This window comes from Drosophila rhopaloa, unplaced genomic scaffold (genome assembly GCF_018152115.1).
Source record: "Drosophila rhopaloa isolate 14029-0021.01 unplaced genomic scaffold, ASM1815211v1 contig_163, whole genome shotgun sequence".
NCBI classification, from domain to species: domain Eukaryota; kingdom Metazoa; phylum Arthropoda; class Insecta; order Diptera; family Drosophilidae; genus Drosophila; species Drosophila rhopaloa.
In genome coordinates this window covers 8,301,472-8,322,527 of record NW_025335043.1, presented here as the reverse complement: position 1 = coordinate 8,322,527, position 21,056 = coordinate 8,301,472, and the positions used below count along the sequence as shown (strand labels likewise).

The following is a 21,056-nucleotide window of genomic DNA, read 5'->3' as shown; positions in this document are numbered from 1 at the left end:
ACTATTTTTAAAAACTTTTTTGATGTTTTTAGATGAAAAAACGCGAACATAGTAAGACGCTTTTTTTATAATTTATAATCAAATTTTGAATTGAACTAACAAATTCAATTTGAATAATACAAAAATAATATATATATATAATATATTTATGTACGTAGCACTTTGTAGTCTTTCCGCATTCAAAGTTACATACCTTACCTAATAACCATTAAATATCCATATAAAATTGTCGGGTACGGAGCCTAGTATAAATAGATCCCTGATCCCAAAGCCAGATTATCATTCGATAATCGGCAAGATGAACATCATTCAAGGTTGTGTTCTGGTTTTCCTGGGCCTGGTACTCTCCAACGTCGAAGCCCAAGTTCCCACTCGAGTACCGTCTGCAAGGGACATCGCTTGTGGTGAACGCCGATACTACAATGAACTTCGCAGGACCTGCCTACCTTATTAGAATATATTCTTTGAATGTTGGCCAAATTCCTACTTGATCGCTAGAAAGTACTGGTGAATAAATTACGAAAACAAACTATGTCTTACACAATTTTTAGTTCATAGTTTAATATGAATCGGATCTTTTTAATGTTTTGGTTTCGACCTTAACACATTAATTAATTTAATGGGAGAAAATTCTTAAAAGTAATTGGCAAGGTGCCATAAATGGTTTCGATCCTCTTCCCCTATGCTTAATGCATTAACGTATTGCAGTCAGGTTTTAATATAAAGAGGCGAACTTTCATACCGCTAACCAGCATAAGGGCTTAAAGTTATACAAAATTTGCGTGCCTACTAAAATGATAATTTCTGTCTAAATTAAACTGCATTCCTTTCTATACCTTTATTTTATTGCGAAAGGTTAAAAAAAAAGTTAATGCAATAAGGTAAGTACATAGTTTAGGTTTAAATTGGAACATCGAATAGGCCATTACTTTAACGAGCTCTAGCAGCTTCTTTACTCAGAGTATGGCTCGGCTGAAATTTGCCAAAGACATGCAAGAGATTTCTTGAATACCCAACTTTATGCCTCTTCCTGCTCTTCACTGCTCGTTAATTAATTCACCCCGGACAAGCACGGTTTCCCCGTCCCAGGAAGCCGCAGCATAAACCAACTTGTTATGGCTTATTAATTTTGCATGCAGCCGCGACTGCAGTCAGGCCAACGTCATGTAAACATGTGCAGGATCCAGAGGCTTTTTCCTGCAATATCGTGGTCCTGGCTCCTGGCCTCGCAGCTGAAAACTCGAAACTGGAAGAAGGCAGACTGATGGGGCTGCTCTTTGGGAAAGTTAAAGTCTGCTCGGCGCTGATTTATTGCATTTAAATGCGGGCCTTGCATTGCACTCAATCGGATAACTGGCTGACAAACACAGATTTTATTCCAAATATTTATTATTATCTGTGGGCAATCTTTGGACAGGCAATAAAACGTTTTTCTGCAGAAAACATGTTGGCCTCTGGCATAAAAACTATATTTACTGACTGAATGCAATTTTTCCGGTTGATTATTTGTTACGTTTTTACGGCCCATATTTGCTTTCCATTTAATTTCAATTATCGTTTGTGGAATGTCATTTTAAATCTAATTTTTTGAAGCATGTAAAAAGAAACATTTTTGTACAACAAAAAAAATATATTGACCAACCTTAAATGAGATTTCTTTCTATAGGGTTTTTATACAAATATCCCTAATGTTTAGACATAATTGTATGCAAAAATTAAATATTTATACCATTTATATGATACATTTTTCACTTATTATTATCCAGAGTTTTTATGCCAAATTACTGCGATAATTAAATTAGACTGGCCAATTAAAAATGTTTCAATTAAGACACATAATTAAGTCACACCGTTAATTAAAACCAATTAAATTGAGTTTTATTTTTATTATATAGTTAAGTAATTGACTTTGAAATGTTTTAGGTATTTGTCACCATCAGTGTGATAAAGGTTACAAAATTATACTTTATAACTCCAGTTTTTTATTTTTCATACTTTTTTTCATTTAAACATGTGAATTGTGAATGTAAGACTTTACCATTTTAAAAATATTATTTTAATTATTTGCTTTGTTTTTATTAGAACACAAACAAACACGTTGTTACTATTGACAAGACTAATTTGAATGTAATCGTTTATGTTTGCATTTATATCAATAAATTTAATTTCCCCCATTCGCAGTTGCTCGATAATAGCCCCGTTTGGAAAGCGATCTAATATTTAAGCTTCTGTCTTATGGCCATCGACCAATGTCCAAACATTGGCAGCTATTGTGACAGTTGCTGCCTGTCACAACCAGCTGGGGCAGGATAATAGTGTGTCCTAACCCCTTGATTCCTGTTCAGACCTGCGGACTACGTCAAGTAAGTGCGTCATGCGAGGAGCATCCCGGATACCCTCCTTCCTGAAATACAAACAAAACATAAATTTTAACGAGCTTGTCAGGCGAAACAGGCGTGGCAAACAGCAACTACTTCAACATCGACGCATCGTTATATAATTGACTCCCTGATGCCTGGATGTCGAGCAGTTTATAACTTTGTTGTCGGCGATGGCGATGCTAATAATGCTGATGCCCTCGATACGAGTTGCCTGATTATGATGATGCGACGATGCTTATCCGGTTGAGATTCTCCTGGCTGAACTACGGCGAACACTGCGTATGCGTAATGTGGTCAATTAGGCATGCTTTCAAATTGAATTGAATTTGGTTTTATTTTGCCACACTTTAAAAACATAAGAAATAAAGACAATGAAGATAAAACTACAAATATTAATATTAGTATTTCGGCGAACATTGCGTATGTGTAATGTGATCAATTAGGAATGATTTGAAAACGAATTTCATTTAATTCGGTTTTACCCCAACAATTTATTTTACACTTTGAGAATAGGTAATTTCGTACATATGAAAGGCTTTTTTTGAAAAATGAAGCTAAAACTATATATATTGACTAGTCTCGGGTCAAAAGTAATTAGTTAATTAAAACAGATTTTAGAATAGATTAAAATAATTTTTTCAAAATAAAACAATTGTTCAAAAGTCACTAATGACTTGATTTATTATAGGCTGTGGTTTTGCCTAACATATCCATTTTACTTGTGGTCAGAAAATTTCGGAACTTAACACAATTTCTGCCAGCTGCTACTCCATTATAAATTCAATGAATTCAATCAAATTTAATAATGTCCTAACGACAAATTCATGTTTTACCCACTTGTCAAAATGCAATTTGAGTATGTTAAGTTTATTGAAAAAAAGGTGCACTAAAATGGAAATATTTTCCTAGCACACTCGTTTTTCAGCTGAAGTGAAGCTGATTGGCGAAGTGAGTTCAGTTGAGGTCAAGTCCCAGCAACTTGCACTTCAGCTCTTACAACACTGCTGCCTTTGTGGATTTTCTTAGCCAAAAATATATATATTTTTTACGTTAAGCCACAAAAATATGTTTCCTTGCCACACGGCAGCTTCTCTTTCCCTCGAGCTGACGAATTTTCCAAGCAAATATTTGGGCTGCGAACCTGCCGGAAAGTTTTCCTTGTGACAAGAAGACACATAAAGGAGCTTCGCCGTGTGTCGGCAGATATCAAACAACGTGACTTGCCAACGGTTTTCGAGTCCTTGTTGATATTTCAAGCGCTTAAATTGATTACGAAATCTTTCACTCATAATTATACACTTACAGAAAGATGCTTAGCATTGTCGGCATTGAGTTTCATTGTTAGAAATCTAAATATAAGCTAATGATTAACATTTTATGGAATTAATTGCGTAAAGTAATTTGTATCAGAAACTAAAATTTTTTATAATTATTTAAGGGTAATAAAAATCAACTCTAAAATATCATGTAAAGCCAATAAAATTAAATTATTATGACACGAGAACTTTACCTCAAATTTTCAAAACTAAATGTTTTACTTTAAAGAATTATTTCACACTATAATGCTTTCCCATCAAAAAATGCTTTATAATATATTTATATTTATCTATACGTATACGTACACAAGCTTATCAAATGTCAAATGCTACAATTTATAACTATATTGCAGACATTGCATAACATATAAAATGGAATTATCAGAGTATTTAAAAGCTTTTGTCAAATTACATTTCTCTTTTCCGCTTTGCATATCGGAAATCGGAATTTAATCCGTTTACTTGAAAATTTGGGCGGATGTTTATTGTGGATTCTTTGGTTTGCGGCTCAATCATTTTAATGGCAGACTCGTGTTAGGCCTTGTTGGTAATTCTTTCATAGAAATACCCACTCGACCACCCACCACTAAGCGGACACGTGGTGATTCATTTCCGGATTTTTTATTCGTTCAATGGCCATTTCTGTTTGATTTTTTCGTTGTTTGTATTTGCTGAACATTAAAAATTAATTAAAATGTGCAAAAAATAAATAAATGAATTGCAAATATTTTTTTTATTTGATTCACTGCGGCCTTTCTGTTAATTGATTTATTTACGCTTTGTGAAATATTTAGTTTGCTTAATCTGCACTTTTATTGGTACATTTAATTGACTCAAAGCCAAAGCAGAACATTAAATCTAATATTCAGTCTAATTAATGACAATTTTTTTTGCGAAAATCGGCACAAAGAGAAGTTTTCTACAGTAAACGCCAATCGATTGGAAATTGAATAACAAATTCAACGATGTATGACTTTTTAACATTTTACCATTACTGCCCACGGTTTTGATCATTAAACCTCAAATCGACATGAAATGACTCAGATGAAAAAGTTGTTAAAATCAGCTATCTTAGAATCCATTTTTAAAATGAGTTTTATCCATCATCTATGGGCGATGCCATAAAACTAGTGACCTATCTGCAACATATAACATCCAACCATATTCAAATATACGCTACGTATATGTGCAAAAAACTGTTAAGCCTTTTCACTCAAAACTTTAAATGCGGAAAGCCAACGAGTAAAAGCTAAAGGCAGCCAAGTGCTGTGTGCGACATCCAAAGTTCGTGAAGGCGGAAAATCCATTTATCATATGGCTGCTGTCTGTATGTGAGGTTTTTTTTATGTTTTTTTACGACTGAAAAAGTAACGAAAGACACTTGATGTGCGATATTTACATGACAAAAACTACCGGCAGGTAGGAGAAATAAATGATGACTCCACAGTTGGCATTTCGATGGCATCGAATGCCGTGAATGGCGGCATATTCAAATTACGTGCGATTGGAGTATCTATGAATATGCACATGGCAAAGATATGTTTTGGCAGTAAATATGTATGTTTACGCTCTGTTTGCGCCGAATACCGCTCATGATTATGACGCTGGAGATGAGGCAGATGATGATGACGATGCTGTGATCATTTGTGCTCCTTACGTGCTCATGTGTGCGTGAAAATCAGCCAAGATATGGGGACAATGACAAGGATTTACCGGGTGAAAGGGTCCCACGGGGCAGCACGCATGTATGAATATTTATGCCGGCGCCTGTTTTTGTTTCTGGCCATCAGGACTAAGATGAGCCAGCCAATTGAATGATTTGCGGCAAGTCGTGCCATAAATTAACCCAGTTAAGTGACATTCGTGAGTGGCTGCAGAGATAACTCGAGTTTTCGGGATGCGTTTTATTTTTCGGAGAAATTGACAAATCCTTAATTGAAAAAGATATGTGAATTACTTCAGCTTGTAAGTACAATATAAATATGATATACATTAACTGTCATTTTCTGTAGAAAAGCGTTTTTTATTAAAAATTAAAGCAATACAAATATATATCAATTGAATGCACTTTCCCAGAAAGTTTGAATTGAAAATGTTTTATAAAATATTTATTTTTAATCATCATTTTACTTTGTCTTTAATAATTAAAAGCAGCAATAATTTAATTTTGTTATAAATATATTAATATTTACACCTGCCATTCCTAGTCAAACACATAAATCACCGCAAAGTGCAGATGTCATGCCGGCCATGTCCGACCTCTTAACGCATTCAACTCCTGTCGCCTGTCCTGTCCTCTTCTGATCTGGTTTCGGTTTTGGCCAGAAACCATGTCAAACTGGCCAAATTGCCGCCACAAGCCACACCAACATCCATCGAGAACATGCAACAAATTCCGCAATAAAATCGCAAAAATCATTTAAAATAAATTCGCATACATTCGTAAACGCCTGTCACTGCGGCGCCCCGAACAAATAGTGGCAAATTGTCCTCCTTTTCCCCATGATATGATCCCATCATGGCACCAAATATTGAAATCGAAAGCCAAACGATTCGGTTTTTGGTGTCGCTTGCCGCCCATGTGTTTGCTTCGATTTTGACAATTTACTTTATAAAATAACATTGTTGTGTCAACATAGCTAACAAATACAACAAGTAAAGCTTACGACAACACAAATCGCAACCCTTTCGTAATCGAATTTGTTTGTATTTAAATCTTGATACAAAAAATAGGTTCATGGAGAGCCTTAAAGACTCTAATATTATTTTTAGAAGTTTAAATCATTTCCAAATAATAGGGTAATTTATTTCACTAATTACCATAAACTGTGTGAGATCTTAATCATTCGGTCTCACTTTCTAAGCCCTAAAATGTCATAGATTGTAAAATCAAACACTTAATAACCCATGATAACCCAATGAACACAAAATCTATCAAACAAAACATTACACACTTTTCAGCTTTGTCCAAATGTATTCGCGTGCATCTAGTGATAATCGAAGTGCTAATCTAATTATATTTGCTTAGTAAATATGAGTGGAATTTAGACATAAATTTTACTTTTGAAAAGAGTTTACTTATAAAAACAAAAGATTCCTTCCGAAATGCATTTGCAAACGTTGTGTTCAATTGTGTTTACCGCAAAACAAAGTAGAGAAACCTTTCAAGATAGACATAGCTGATATATAAAGTAATCGCTCAGTAGAGATTCAACCTTCAGGCAGATCGAATCACTCGAAGCTCTCAAATCAAGAACGAAAAACGCAATGCATCGAAAGTGTCTTATCGGTGTCGTCACCTGCCTGTTTTTGGCTTTTCCTAAGGCGCAAAGCCACAGCATCCGAGGTGCCAATGCCACCTTGGATCTGCCAGAAGTGCGGGGTGATAAGTTCCTGTACTTTGGATTCGGGAGCAATATGCTGACCAAGAGGATTCACATCCAGAACCCAACGGCTGTGAGAGTTGGACCCGCCCTGCTCCCCGATTATCGGTTGGACTTCGCATTCATATCTGATCGTTGGAATGGCGCTGTGGCCACCATTGTGCCCACCCAGGGTTATCATCTGTGGGGCACCCTCTGGGAGATCGATCTCAGCAATCTTCCAGATATTGACAAGTAAGTAAATGCATTTGATTATACTTTGAAAGGTTTTTAGCCGATCTCAATTTGGTCCAAGTTACTGCTTTCAAAGAATGTCCATTTTGCACAAAAAGATTATTAATTTAATAAAATATAACAAGCTAAATTAGATTTTCATTTATTTTATTTTCCAAATTTGTTTGTGTTACACTTCAAATTAAATGGTTATCGAGCTTACATTACAAAAGAATGATGAAGAATTTGTGTTTTTATAGCCAAGAAGGCGTTGATCTGGGCATTTATGAGCCTCGAACCGTCTACGTGCAACTCCGTGATGAATCCAAACAAACTCCTGCCCGTGCTTATCTGCTGACCAAGCAGCCGGAGGACAACCTCTACGAACTATCAAAGGATTCTGTTCCGGCATCCCGCCAGCCATCGAAAACTTATCTCGAGTGTCTTGTTAAGGGCGCTGTCGAGAGCTCCGTTCCGGAGGATTACGTCCGGAAATTGAAAGGTATCAAGCACAATGGTCAAGTGGTCACCAAACTAGAGCAAAAGCTGGAACTACAAAATATTACACTCTAAATAAACACTAAACCAATTTGTTGTATTGTAATGTTTAGAGAACTGTAATAAAGAACTAAAAATGTCAATTTTAAAACTAAGTTACTGATGTTGGTTAAAGTCTTAGCTAATAGGTACAGCTTGTGGGTTACAAAAGCTGTTCCTAGGCATTGGCAAAGTTTCAAGCCTTTCAGCTGTTAACAATACCATGGTTCGTGTCTCGTCTATTCTGTTAGAACTTGATACATAACATTTAGGGTCAAACGTAACATTTTTGAATGCAAACATTGCATACTTTTAAGAGCCTTAACAGAGACGTAACAGAATTTAAGTTAACAATGAACGTAACGTAACGCTAGTAGTCTTGAGGGTCGTGAGGATGGCAGCGCTGGCAATCGTGAGGTTATGATTTCGGTCGTAAGCTTTGTGAGCGCTTCCTGGGGGTCTTTTGATGGGTCTGTCGCCGGGGCCGGGGTGTTAAAACTGAGCAATTGCGAAAACCGCGAGTTCAGTCGGACTGAAAATTTCGCGACTCACAGATTTCAGATCCTAGAAGTGTTACCACCTTTGGGTTTATCGCAAACTGGCCACTTTTGCAAGGCGTTATGGGACTTCCTGCGTCTTCTCCAAGGCGATCATACAATTTTGGCGAGCCTGCACACCAAGGTGAACAAGCACCTTCCAGAAGCGGAATCCTTAAAAACCTGGACGGCCTAAAAATGTTAAGGGATTACTTAGTTTTTTCATTTCTAATAATTATTTAAACTGTTTATATACTCTTCCGACACCGGCATAAGATTTGAGGATTTTATTCGCCAAACTCTTAAAATTAAAATCATTAACATCTGATATTAAAATTTTTACATTGATTTGCTCTATTATTTATTATTGAAGTCAACGTGCACTTGACCAAAATAAAAAATATAGGTTATAGGCAACTCAGGGGATAGACCAAATTAAGTGAATCCTACACTACCATTCCATATTATTTCCAGATCGCCGGGGGAGCCGGCTAGTTGTGAGAGCAGTGTGCGACCATTTGCTTTTACGGCACTAAAAGAAAATCCATAAAATGTGATCCAAAAGTGAAATGTTAGCTGAGCACTTAAACTGGCGTTAAATATGCAAATAAAAAATCTGCAATCCGGTGTTGTGGCCGCTTTTAATGTGCGAAAGTGTGCTGCCGTCCAGTCGCGAAGCCTACGTTCTTTCGCAAAGGATGACCACCCGTGCTCAGCTCCACACAAACAAAGCAATATATCCAAACTCATTTTTAATCTCCATAATCATTTTCATCTATTCGTATAACAAGGCGATGAAGTATAATTTTTCAAAATGACTAGTGGAAATATATGTAAAATACAGACAAATATTGGTTTAGCAACTTAACCCAAACTCAAATATTTATAATAAAATGAATGTCTTGTTATTTTAACATTTGTTTGTTGTAAACTAAATAAACTAATAAAAAATGTATTCAAACTTGAAAAATTTGTTATTTACTTTGTAAACATTTTTGTTGCTGGACTTTTTCTTATTATAGTTAAGTAAAGCAAGTAAGTATTATAAATTCGCGTTAAAATCAGACTTTGATAATTTTGATATTCCAAACTAACAGATTCGTTTTTCGCCGTGCACATTTACCCATCTTATTAAGGCCCACACCCGTGGAGCATTTTATGCGGCTGAAAACTTCAAATGCGGCGACAACGGAACACACATGAAAATCACTCGATCTTGGGCCTATTATTTGACACAAACTGGCTAGAAAACTCGTCTAATTGTGCCGCTTTCTTTGCTTTAGCTGTATGGCATTAGATAAGCGCCGTATACGTGTTATATAACCCCCAATTATAAAGAGTCTTAATTTGTGCATGCCAATGCATTAAATAACATATTCGGCCCGTCCTCTCAGGTAAAACAAACGCGTGCCGGCGAAACCTCGGCTTAGACGTGTCGGTTTTGTCCAGTGCTTTGGTTTGGTTTGGTTTGGTTTGGTTTCTGCCCTGCACCACTCCACTTCACTGTACTCCGGTCTAAACCACCAGCCATTAGCCGTGTCAATGAACGTAAAATGGCCACTGGTTGCCACTTTGCCACTTGCTCTTGCCCAGGCACATCATTCACACATCGGCTGGCAGATAGTTTCGTGGAGTGCGTGCCCGAACTGCCTTATTTGTTAGTTGGCATTGTTAAACTATTTCTTTTTTTTATTTTTGTCGTTATGTAAACAGATGGCAGAAGGAAAAAACTAAACGCACAAAACGAAACCAAAAAAAAAAATGCCAAAAACAGAAGCGTCTGGTAAACTACTTTTAATTTCAGCCAACGGAATGCTAGGGAGAAAAGTAAAAGCCGCAGAAGCCATCTTAAAATATTAGCTAAATATGCTTTCTGTCTCGTTTTGAAAGTGAGTAGCGAGCGCCCTCGAATGAAGACAATTTGCATAAACAGCAAAATGTGGCAGATCTTTAAAAACTTATAGAAAAATGCCCGTAAATATCGGCGCACATCACTCATTCGCCGGGTGAGTGGCTGGCATTCCTGGCTTTTCACTTGTTACCCATACGCCCCGTGGTGCGGTGCGAATTCCTTGGTGCCCCCCGAAGAATTTCCCCCACTGAGATGCCGTGCACGTGCAGCGGATCTCGCCGCGTTGTGATGGATTTTCGAACGCCTTTCGATCTCTAATGCACGCCTGCAATAACAAATTACTTCCTGTCCACATTCCAAGCTGCCGATGGTTGTTACCATTCTGAAGACGTGTGTGTAGCCAAGGCATCGGAATATTACTATTAATTATATTGAATGGAGAAAGTCAATTTCGTCAAACAAAAAAAAACAAAACAAGACAAAACAAAAAACAGACCAAAACGAACCAACTCCTATGCTGAACAGCAGCAACAAATACAACAACAGCAGCAGCAGCTTGTCTTTTGTGCGCCATTTCTAAAGACGATGTGTAGCTGTCAGTCAGTCAGTTGGTCAGTTAGCCAGTTAGCCAGTTAGCCTGGCCAGTTTCCATTTCAATGGAGTCAGCGATGGCAGCGTGCAGAATGGGATCAAAACATTAGGTTTTGGGACCTCTTGAAGTTAATTCAAAATTATTCAATAATTTTCTTGATTTTAAAAGAGCACGAAATAGCTTTCTTAAGGTTTTAAATTAATTGGTTATTAATTACTAATGGAAACTATTTGAACAACTTTATTTATTATGACGATACTTCTATTTACCCCCAGCAATATCTCGCCCAACCCTATATCATGATAGAATTCCCCTGGAATTTTAATACTTTCGTGTCAATTTCTCCAGGTCTCATCTCTTAACACTCAAAATACTCAAAGCGCTTTCAACTCACCTCTTATCTTTGTGGAGCGGCACTCTTAGTGGGGGGATGGGGATGGGGAAAGGGGTAGAAGAAGGGGAAAACCAAAGTTGATATCTTAATCGCATTGCCGATCTGGTATGGCACATATTTCATTTCTCGCCCAGCCCAGATGCAAATGTCTTTTACGAGTAGAATGCATGAAATGGAAATCTCCGACTCACCTGATCCATCTCCCTTTCTTGCCGTCTCTTTTCGATCTTCTAGAAGGCTTTTTGATGTTATTTATCAAGCGCTCGTTTCATTATGTTTACTGTTATGTATCGGACTTTACTGCTTATGCAAATTTATGCTAAGTCGTTACGAAAATAGCCAGATTTGAGACCCCCATTGACGATGTGGGCTACTGAGGCATCGACTTTGGCTTCGTCTTCGGCATCTTCTGCGGCATCATTGACTTCCCATCGATTTGATTGGTTTTTAATTTGACTGCCTGTCTAATTCGGACGACGGACCATTGTTCATCGGTCCATCAGGTGAAAGGCGTTAACGTTGTCAACTAGGAAACCTTGCCAATAACTTGCAGACCTGGCGAATGGCTTTCAAAACGAATGCAACACGTGAAAACGAGTGCAAGTTAATTGCTTCATGTCGATGTTTTAATACCCTTTGCAGATATAATATAATAATAATTGGCAGAAATATCATTGCTTAGCAGTGATACACAGAAACAGAAACTCTAAAAAAATGTACTTTCCAGTTAAAAACGTTAATAGTTTTAAATATTAAAAAACTGGTTTAGAGTACATACAAAAATAGTGAATGACGCTTTATTGTGTTATCATTATTTTGAAGAAAAACTATTAATGTTGTGATACATTTTTAAATATATTATTTTTTTGAGATATACAAATTCGAACATGCAAGTAATTACTTACTTTATTATTGTTTTTAAGTAAATATATTGTTCACCTTTATGACTGAGTTTGCTGATAATAACAAAGAGCGATTCCCTATTCCTAGGGTATGTAAAATCATTCAAAATCGAAAGCAAAGCCAAGGCATTTGTTTTTCCCATTTCGCTTCTGAGCTTGCCAATGAAGTGCAGCCAACTGGCGACGCTGCATACCAATTGTCCAGTGGGTCAATGTATCGACCAGGCTCAGAGCCATCCGCAAAAGACCAAGAGCCAAGGGCCAAGATCAGACCTACGCAACTGCGACTGCGCGACTTCGGTTTCGGTTTTGCATCCACCAGTTTTACTTCGCATCCAGCTCCATGTGAGAAATCATTAATGCGCTCTCGAACCGGCGATCTTGGCTGGCTTTCGGCTTTCACATGGTTAGAGCCAGACATGGACTGCGTCTATTGTTGTGTCAGCTAAATATGGCCAATAGCCAAATATTAATTCATGTGTTCCATCTGGTTGTATGCAAATTTCCACCGGCTCGAAAGTAATTGAAGCTGCAGCGGAAATGTTGAAAGCGATTCGGGTTCTAGGTGGGGGAATGGGATTGCGATTGGGGTTGAGAGATGGGAGATGGGTTGGTAGATGGGAATGGCCCAAAGGCAGGACAATGAGCAGGAGACAGGCAACAAGCGGACTCTTGATTGCAGAAAGAGACTTAAGCATCTATTTAAAAATATATTTTTAGCTTTAGAGATTAATGATTATTTCTTATATTCCCTTTTTAATCATAGAGCTTCATTTTCGCCAATTTTTGTGTATAAATTGGAATTGGATAATTATTTCCCATTTTCTTTTGTTAATAACCAAAACTCACTTTCTTAGTTTCTTTTCAAAAGTCTTGGTTTCCCTAGCAACAGAGTTTGTTATATTTAATATTTACTCAAATTACTTTAATCATCGACACTTAAAGCCAGTATTAAAGAATAATTTAAACAAATTTGCCTATAAGTCTCTTAAGTGTTTACGAATTTTGATCACAAAGCAGTTGACCCTTGATTACAGGAAAAGACTTTTTGCATCTTTTCCATAAAGTTTATTTTTAGCCCACGAGTTGTATAATTATTTTGCCATTTCTTTTGTTAATGAAAGAAGCCCTCTTTTCGTGGAATATTATAAAAATAAATTTCTGTCAGGTCGTTTCTGGTTTTTGGCGTCTTAGCCAAATGCCAAATTCATTGCGACCGTGACAGGCCTGAAGTTTTGCTTAAACCCTTCACGGCATTGGGATCTCTGTCTGTGGGATGACTTGTACTTTGAAGGGTGAAAATCAAAGCGAAAAGAAATTTAATTATAATGCATAGGACAGCGCAAATAGTTCCACATTGTCTATCTTTTTCTATCTTGTTTTTTTTCGGTGGGAGTCTCACTCATCGCGTCTTCCGCCTCCATTCGAGATCTGTCTTTTTGTCGTCGAAAGTAAAATTTCCAATTGATTTTTGTGTTTTGCGCGATGTTTTACACGCTTTTCGTTTCCATCATTATCCAGCCCGGCAATTGTTGAGCATCATGCCAAGGAGAAATGCCACTGAGAAGAATTCAAATGTGCAGAGAAAGAAATTCATAATGTGATTTTTAAAATATTCAAAATTATAAATTTCTTTGGCTACTTAATTGAAAGAGTTTTTGTTGGTCAGATTATCATTAAAGAAATGGTTCTGCTTCAAAAAATAAAGTCAAGGCTCTGTTATTTTTTATCTGATTATCCAGATTAATATTTATAAAAACTTAATAAATCAATAGGTGCATCTCGGGTTCCTTTTGATAAAATTAATGTCACATACATTTTTTCACAGTGCTTTTAGACAGGCAGCACTTTCTTCGTTTTGCGCTAAAACGCTTACGCAGCATGAGCTCTTCCATGGATTTTATTTTTTGGGAAGCGATGTTGTCCACGAGTGCTGGAGGGCAGGCCTTGCCTTCTTTCGCGGATCCGTGCAGTTTTGAAAGCATCATCGCCGCTTGGCGAGGAAGGAACCGTGGAACCGGCAACCTTCGCTTTCGAGGCACTTCTCTCACGGCAAAAAGCTGCCAAACTTCCCATTCAAATGCCAAAGTAATCATTTCAGTTTTCAGCTGGGGGACAGTAATGATGTGCTAATGATGCCCCCTCAACGTGGTCGGCAATTAATCTTTTCCAGTAGAGCAGAGCACATTCGTATTCGCATTCGCTCATTCATGCACGATGCGCGTTTTATTAATTGATAGCGAAATTATTCGAAATTGAATGTGTCTTGCGGCACTTTCACTTGCTTCCAGCTTTTTTCTGCGGAGAATAAGAGAGGTTTAATAGATGCTGCAAATAGTGGGCAAACTCGATTTTGCTTGTGAATAAGAAGGAAGTTACGATATGTGGGCAGAACTGGATAATAGATTTGTCAAGTTATGAATAATTAATTTATGGTTTTTGAAAAGTATTTACTTATAATAAATATTGTATTTAATAAGCTTAGATGAGTTTCAAGACTAATAAATAAATATTTTATTTTATAATTTGTAAGGCAGAATGAAATAATATAATATATATTTTATATTTTTTAGTGGCCTACCTTAATAGAATATCCTTTGTTGATTAAATTTTTAGATCCCATAAATTTTAAACTATTCTTTAGAGACCTGCCCGAATATATTCTTAAATTAATATAATACAGTCGGATCGGTGTTCAAGAGCTACATAAAAGAACCCTACCCACTCACTTTTGCGCTCCATTAATCTTCCTTTTTACAAAGGAAAGTTGCGCATGTGATCGAATGACAGCGATTAGATAATCTGTCATAAAATATTGCCAACTTTTACTCATCGCCCCCATCTGTCTGTCTGCCAATGGGATTCATTAATCCTTCTAAATGAGCAGCGAAATTAGCATAACAGCGAATATGATATTGTCGCAGAGTCGAAAAGAAATGCTTACATAAAGCGGGCATCAAGAAACTAAATCGCTTAAATGATCAATTAAAATTACGTATACGTAATTTGTATGCCAATTCGGCTTTTGCCGTCCCTTGCCAATGAATGAGTCTCTACATGTTTTCACTTTTAATATACTCGCTGGCCGTGGAGGAGAAATGAGAAACGAAACGAAGCATTCGAAACATTAAAGTTTTAGTTTTGCTTTTGCTATAATTTAACTCTGGACTTGGCATTTCGTTCGCTGCTGCATTCATTCACCGGTCATTTTTGGCATTTAATGATCATCACCTGGTGCGTGTGGCACCCCCTCTCCGATTCCCCCTCCCCACGATCTCCACCCTTTTTGGACGCGTTAAAAGCCTTTCATGGCCCAAACGCTGTTCTGCTTCATTTTGTTTAATGACAATGTGCGCTACAAACAAAATGTTTAGCTTACGTTTTGCTTTCGTTTATGAACTTTCACGTATGCCCGAAGTCGAAGAAGATTTGAGCGTTTAAATGTTTTCTTCGCTGCTTCTTTGCTTTTCGAATTACCTAATTTCGGTTACGAAACAAATCAATTAATGTATGCTTCGAAGGTACATATAAAAAAAAAAAAAAAAGAGTGGGGCCTAATGAATCCCCGGCATTATTCAATCCGCCGTAGAAAGCGACCGAGGGAACTGTTCTGGGGCGAATTATACATGTGATGGTGGCTGTTAGACCGCAAGAGCCACAAGATGAGATTTCACCTGCGTTTTCAACTGTGCATTTTAATGATCAGTTTTCGTTTCGCCGCAGCGGAAGCCCCGTCCCGCCCCTCACGCCATCACTCGCTGAGTTTTCCTCCAGCCAAACCGCATAGTCGCCCAATTGCGCCAAATCAAGTCGTAAAAATATTCATCTGGGCAAATCGTTTTCTAATGGTCTGTCATTTTAATTAAAGTCGACTTAGTATGCCATCCAAGCCCCTCGACCGCCCCTTGTTTCCTTTTCGCACTAGAAATTGCTCATACGCCCCATTTGCCTTGGTATGTGCGTGTGAGCGCAGAGAAATTGTGCTCCAATTGATTGACGTTTCCTAATGGCTAGCGGTGCACTTTCTAAGGATAATGCAGTTGGGTGCCAATATAAGGAAACCAAAAATAAAACCGCAGAGATCATCGAAAAAATCTAGTTATAAAAACTTTGAAGGCAATTCGATCTGCAGTTAGCAGACTATCAAAGATTTAATCTAAAATGGGGAAAAACTGGTTGATTTTATTACAAAAGGCATTTGTTTTATAAAGCTTCTCTTTTTACAATGCTTTTTTAAGCTTAGTAAATTATTTTTTTTACACTTCTTCAACAATCGGATATTAGTCACCTTATTAACTTCAATTTAGTAGCTACTGAAGTAAGTTAAGATTACAAAAGAGTATGAAGAAGAAATGGAAAACTAAAGGTATAATTGTTTGCCACTGGCATTATTATTCGTTAAAAATAATTTTAAAAGAAGTAAGTAAGTAGCAATGCGATGATAGTAGATATAAGGAACTGAGAGGTTTTTTTAGGTGCTTAGTTAATAAGATGTTCGACATTAAGTTGTCGTTTTTTTCTTTTTAATTTTTCTTAAAATTTTGCTCACATTTTTGTGAAAGCCCAATTATTTTAAGTTCCTTAAACCAGTTCAGCATCGTAAATAAAACTTTATTTTTTCTTAAACATTTTGCTGACAGAAAAAGTTCATAAATGTTTCTAATTTTTGGTTTCTTCAACCTCTTTTTCGGACTCCCAACTGAGACATCGACTGCAGCTGCCAGACCTCCCGAAAACATTGCCCTAATGAATTTACGATCTGTCGTGGCCAGTTCTCAGCCAATTGCTTTTCGGCCGGACCGTTCTCCATTGGCCATTTGAGGTCTTCATCGCCGGCCAGCGATTGTGCTCCATGCTGGCCGGTTGCACCGTGCATGTCAGTGGGTTGGTTTGAGGCCAACTGCTACTTACTGCAAGACTGGCCATAATATGTAATTTCAATGATTTGCATACAAAACACTTTTCACCAAACCCAAATGAAAGAGCCAGAAACCTGGGCCATTCCGCAATCCAGTGCTCCAGAGCTCCACAGCTCCATTCCTCCAGCTCCAGCTCCAGTCCAGAATTCAGAGCTCTGACTGAAGCCGAAGCTGAAAATGCGGCAGAAGCCGTGGAATTGGCATGGACAAACAAACACGTTAAATACTTCCGCGTTCGCGGTGCTCCGATGTGGATTGGTAGGATGGGGATGAGGCTGTGCAGATGGAGATGGGAATGGAAATGGAAATGGGGATGTGGATGTGGTTGCCCGTGACTCTACTCCTCCCCTCCGCTGGCCCACTCCCTGATCTCAAAAAATATTCATATTTGTCACGAAGCCAAATACCTAAACAAGTTACACCTGAAGAAACGACAAAGCCAATTTAACTATCTTCAGCAGTGATGACAACGATCTAAATGGAAGCTGAATGAGGTATTTGCCAAATGCTAACTGCAGATGTGGGGATTTTAAAGCTGCATAATGGTTACAGTACTAGGTAGATTTTGTCGAAAAATGTAAAATGGTTAATTTCACACAAATAATATAAGGCATTTTTGAACTATTAATCATTCCCCTACCTATTTAAAAAAGTTATTTTTAAATATTTATATTTGAATAGAACTTATAGAGTGATATATCTAAAAAGATGCTGTTCTATTAAATATTTTTGGATTAAAAACAGTATTTTAAACACAGAAAAACAAAAGCCAATTATCGTAATCGTAGCTATCGGGGATATTTTCATAAGCCTTAAACATGTTTGATACATGTTAATGAATTTGAAAACGACAAAAAGATTTAGGAAAGATTAAAGTGGGCACTGTTTTTGATGCAGGACTATTTAGATAAAAATATGATAACAAGACTATCACGTTTTGAAAAATATTGATTGATTTTATATATCCTCGAAAATGCGTAGGTATCAAGCCAAAAGTCGAAGTTGTCTAAAAACTTGCTCGGCGTTGAAAAAAGGATATATTTGAGCGTTCAACGATCTGGTCATCACTGATGAGCAATTAGAAGGAAACCCGTGCAGGGGCTCTGTTTTCGGGCAGTGTAGAGCCTATTCGGGGGCTGGGACTAAGGCTGTCATGTGGCCAAGCCCAGTTCCTGGACCCGCCGGCCCGAGAATGGGGCCAACCTAATGGGGGACGCTGTCCGGGCAGCTGCGTGCGATTCTGCGAAAGCCGAAAAATTATAATAACCAGTTTGGGCTGCTATTTCTGTTTTTTTTTTGTTATTTCTTACTTTTTTTTAGTTTGCCAAAACCTTCGTTCAATGACCCGACAGGGATAGGGTCCCAAGATGGGCAGAGAACCATGGAAAGGCAACTCTCCGTTTTTGCAAATTCTGCGGCGAAAGTTGATCGGCCACAGAGATGGAGAGCGATCCCCGAAAAAATCCCGAAAAAAAGAAAAGCACATTTAGATTTAACGAGATATTGGACAGAAGTGGGCAAAAGGTACGGAGGCCTTTGCTTTGGCACATGGCCACAAAACTGCAATAAACCAAATGCCGCCAGTGGCCCAAAATGAACAAACAGCAGCAGAATGATGTTTTTTTTTTCTCATTTTGTTTTTTTTTTGTCGGTTGTGTGTCTTCTGTTGAACAAAAATTCCAAAAGCAAATCCATTTTGTTCCGACTTTCATTTCGGAGCAGCGGCAAGCGCTGCACAGTTTGAAGACAATTGTATAAATGAAAGTTTAAGATCTCCGGCGGCAACTGTTTTTGGGCACCTGCATGTGTGTTTGTAGGGCAGTATGAGCATATGAGCTAACGGCAGGGGGCGGGGGGCGTGGCAGATCGGCAGAGCGGCAGCGACAGGTACACCGGCACTCAAGATCGATAGCAGCCAAAAAGACCCGGCACGTGTTGCCCCAAGAGCAAAGCAAAAGCACTTTTTCAATTGTTCACCACTCGTCGATGATCGTGGCCATGATAATGATGCCACCATCGATATTGCTGCTGTGATGTTGCTGTTGCTGTTGCTGTTGCTGTTGCTGCTGCTGCCGTACTGTTGCTGCTGCCGCTGTACTGTTGCTGCTGCTACTTCTCCTGATGATGATGAACATTTCTCCAGTGCAGTGTCTTCGACTTTGCTACGATTTCGATTTACTTTTGCTTTTCATTGTTCCTAATGCGATGATGGCCACTGGCTGCCGGAGAGTTGCCGCCGGAGCGGCTGTTTGTCGAGACATTAATAACAATTTCATGGTTTTTAACACAAAATGCAGACCATCGGAAACTTTTCCATCAATATTTTCTATTGAATATACTTGCAATTTCTCAGTATTTGGTGTTGTTAATTGGATTACATACTGATATATGCAAAAGTCAGAGTAAAGAAAGAAAAGTGCTCGATTCTTTAGGTTTCGCGGTCTTTATTTTTTCAACATCTAATGCTTAGTTTTAGAAAGGATTTAAAAGGCTTTCTTAAATGGAAACTACAAGTTCTTTGTTTGTTTCAATAAAACTTTTTATTCTTTTGGATATAAATGCCAATTTTCTCCAACAGTTGCCTATAAAAACATATGATATTTTTGCTTTCAACTTGTAAATATAAACAAATAAATAAAACAAAAAATGAAATTATTATCAAGCACTTCCTCAGTTTGAAATCATAAACACAGTTAGAATTTGTTACTTTCCTCATTTCAACTTATCTCTTTTGTGTCTCCATAAATGTAATCTACAAGGGTTCAAACCTCTGCCATTTCCTCGATCCCAATCGATTGATTCCATTGACTTCGATTCCATTGCCCCCGCCCGAAAAAGCGAAAAAGCAGAATTAAGCAAGTAACCATGGACAATCAGCGTCAATTATGGCCATGTTCTTATACACCCATCCATATCTATATGCCCGTAATATGCGATTTCGATTCGGGACAATCAACTCTTTTTTTGGTGGAGGAGATTGCTACGCTTCCGGTGCTTGAAATAAATCTTCAAATTAAGATGCTGTCTCCCAGAAAATGCTCGAAAATCGAAGCAATTTATTGTAGTTTTCGCCGAGAATGAGCGAAACAAAGAGGGCAAATATAAAATTGAATGTGAAATCAAAAACGATCAAAAGCGCTTTGAAGTGACCACTTGGCACAATATGCGATGTCTACACCCAACTTGAGTTCTCTCAGTCTTGTTCTTAGTGAGTGCGTAGGTAGTTTGAGGAGTTCCTTAAAATAAAGTTATTTAAAAAAGTGAGATTTATTATTAAATCAGTATAAAAAATCTCCTTCTATTCAAATAAGATATTATGGCTTTTGAAATACATTTCCGATCTCCAAATTGTTATTATGTTGTTATATTTATTATGGTCTCATTTTTTACAATTCTTGTTTTACAATATATAATATTTAAAAACACATGAAATATTGTATATCAAATCAGTTGAAAAGCATTTGTTTCACCAATGTTTTATGAGTGACTATTGAAACATGTGAATCACACGACAAAAATCAAATAACTTTCTTTAGTTTTCCACAACTTTAAGAACCGCCCTCTGAATAATCTGAAAATCTGACAGCAGCAAAACAGTTTGTTTAAAATGAACTCAAATGCGAAAATTACACCCCAAGCGACCAATTTAAAACCATTAAATTATAATTTTAAATTTTAAAGAGCTCGAACGACTTAAAGGGAGGGCCGTCACAGCATTATTCAATTAGGGAAGACGCATTTGTATAGTTTTTGGACTCGACCAAATGGAGTGCGTTGGATCCAGCCATCCCCTCCTTCGCAACTTTTCACTTGGAAGATCATTCTTAGCGTTTCGCAAGGCGATCTCAGTTGCTTGCCTCATTGCGATTGCAACACGGGTTCAACTTCAAGTGACGGAAGTGGATGAACAAAAATCAACTACAGTTACACTTCTTTAAAGGGTATTTTTTCAAGTAGTTAAAAGTATAAAATAAAACAAAATAAATTTTAAAGACTAATGTTTTTTTTGAGTACAATTTTAGCATACAAAC

The 21,056-nt window shown here is 37.5% G+C and overlaps 2 protein-coding genes across 2 annotated transcripts; both read left to right on the top strand.

Annotated features, from left to right (window-relative positions):
- Positions 1–291: 291 nt before the first annotated feature.
- Positions 292–532, top strand: LOC123037431. The gene has a single exon (XM_044458047.1). It carries the CDS (start codon positions 299–301, stop codon positions 452–454), a length of 156 nt encoding a protein of 51 aa, XP_044313982.1. The 5' UTR covers positions 292–298; the 3' UTR covers positions 455–532.
- A 6,374-nt stretch (positions 533–6,906) lies between these two features.
- LOC108044368 (gamma-glutamylcyclotransferase) lies at positions 6,907–7,934 on the top strand. Its single transcript, XM_017123359.2, has 2 exons — positions 6,907–7,314; positions 7,554–7,934. Exons 1-2 carry the CDS (start codon positions 6,965–6,967, stop codon positions 7,864–7,866), a joined length of 663 nt encoding a protein of 220 aa, XP_016978848.1. The 5' UTR covers positions 6,907–6,964; the 3' UTR covers positions 7,867–7,934.
- The last annotated feature ends 13,122 nt before the right edge of the window (positions 7,935–21,056 follow it).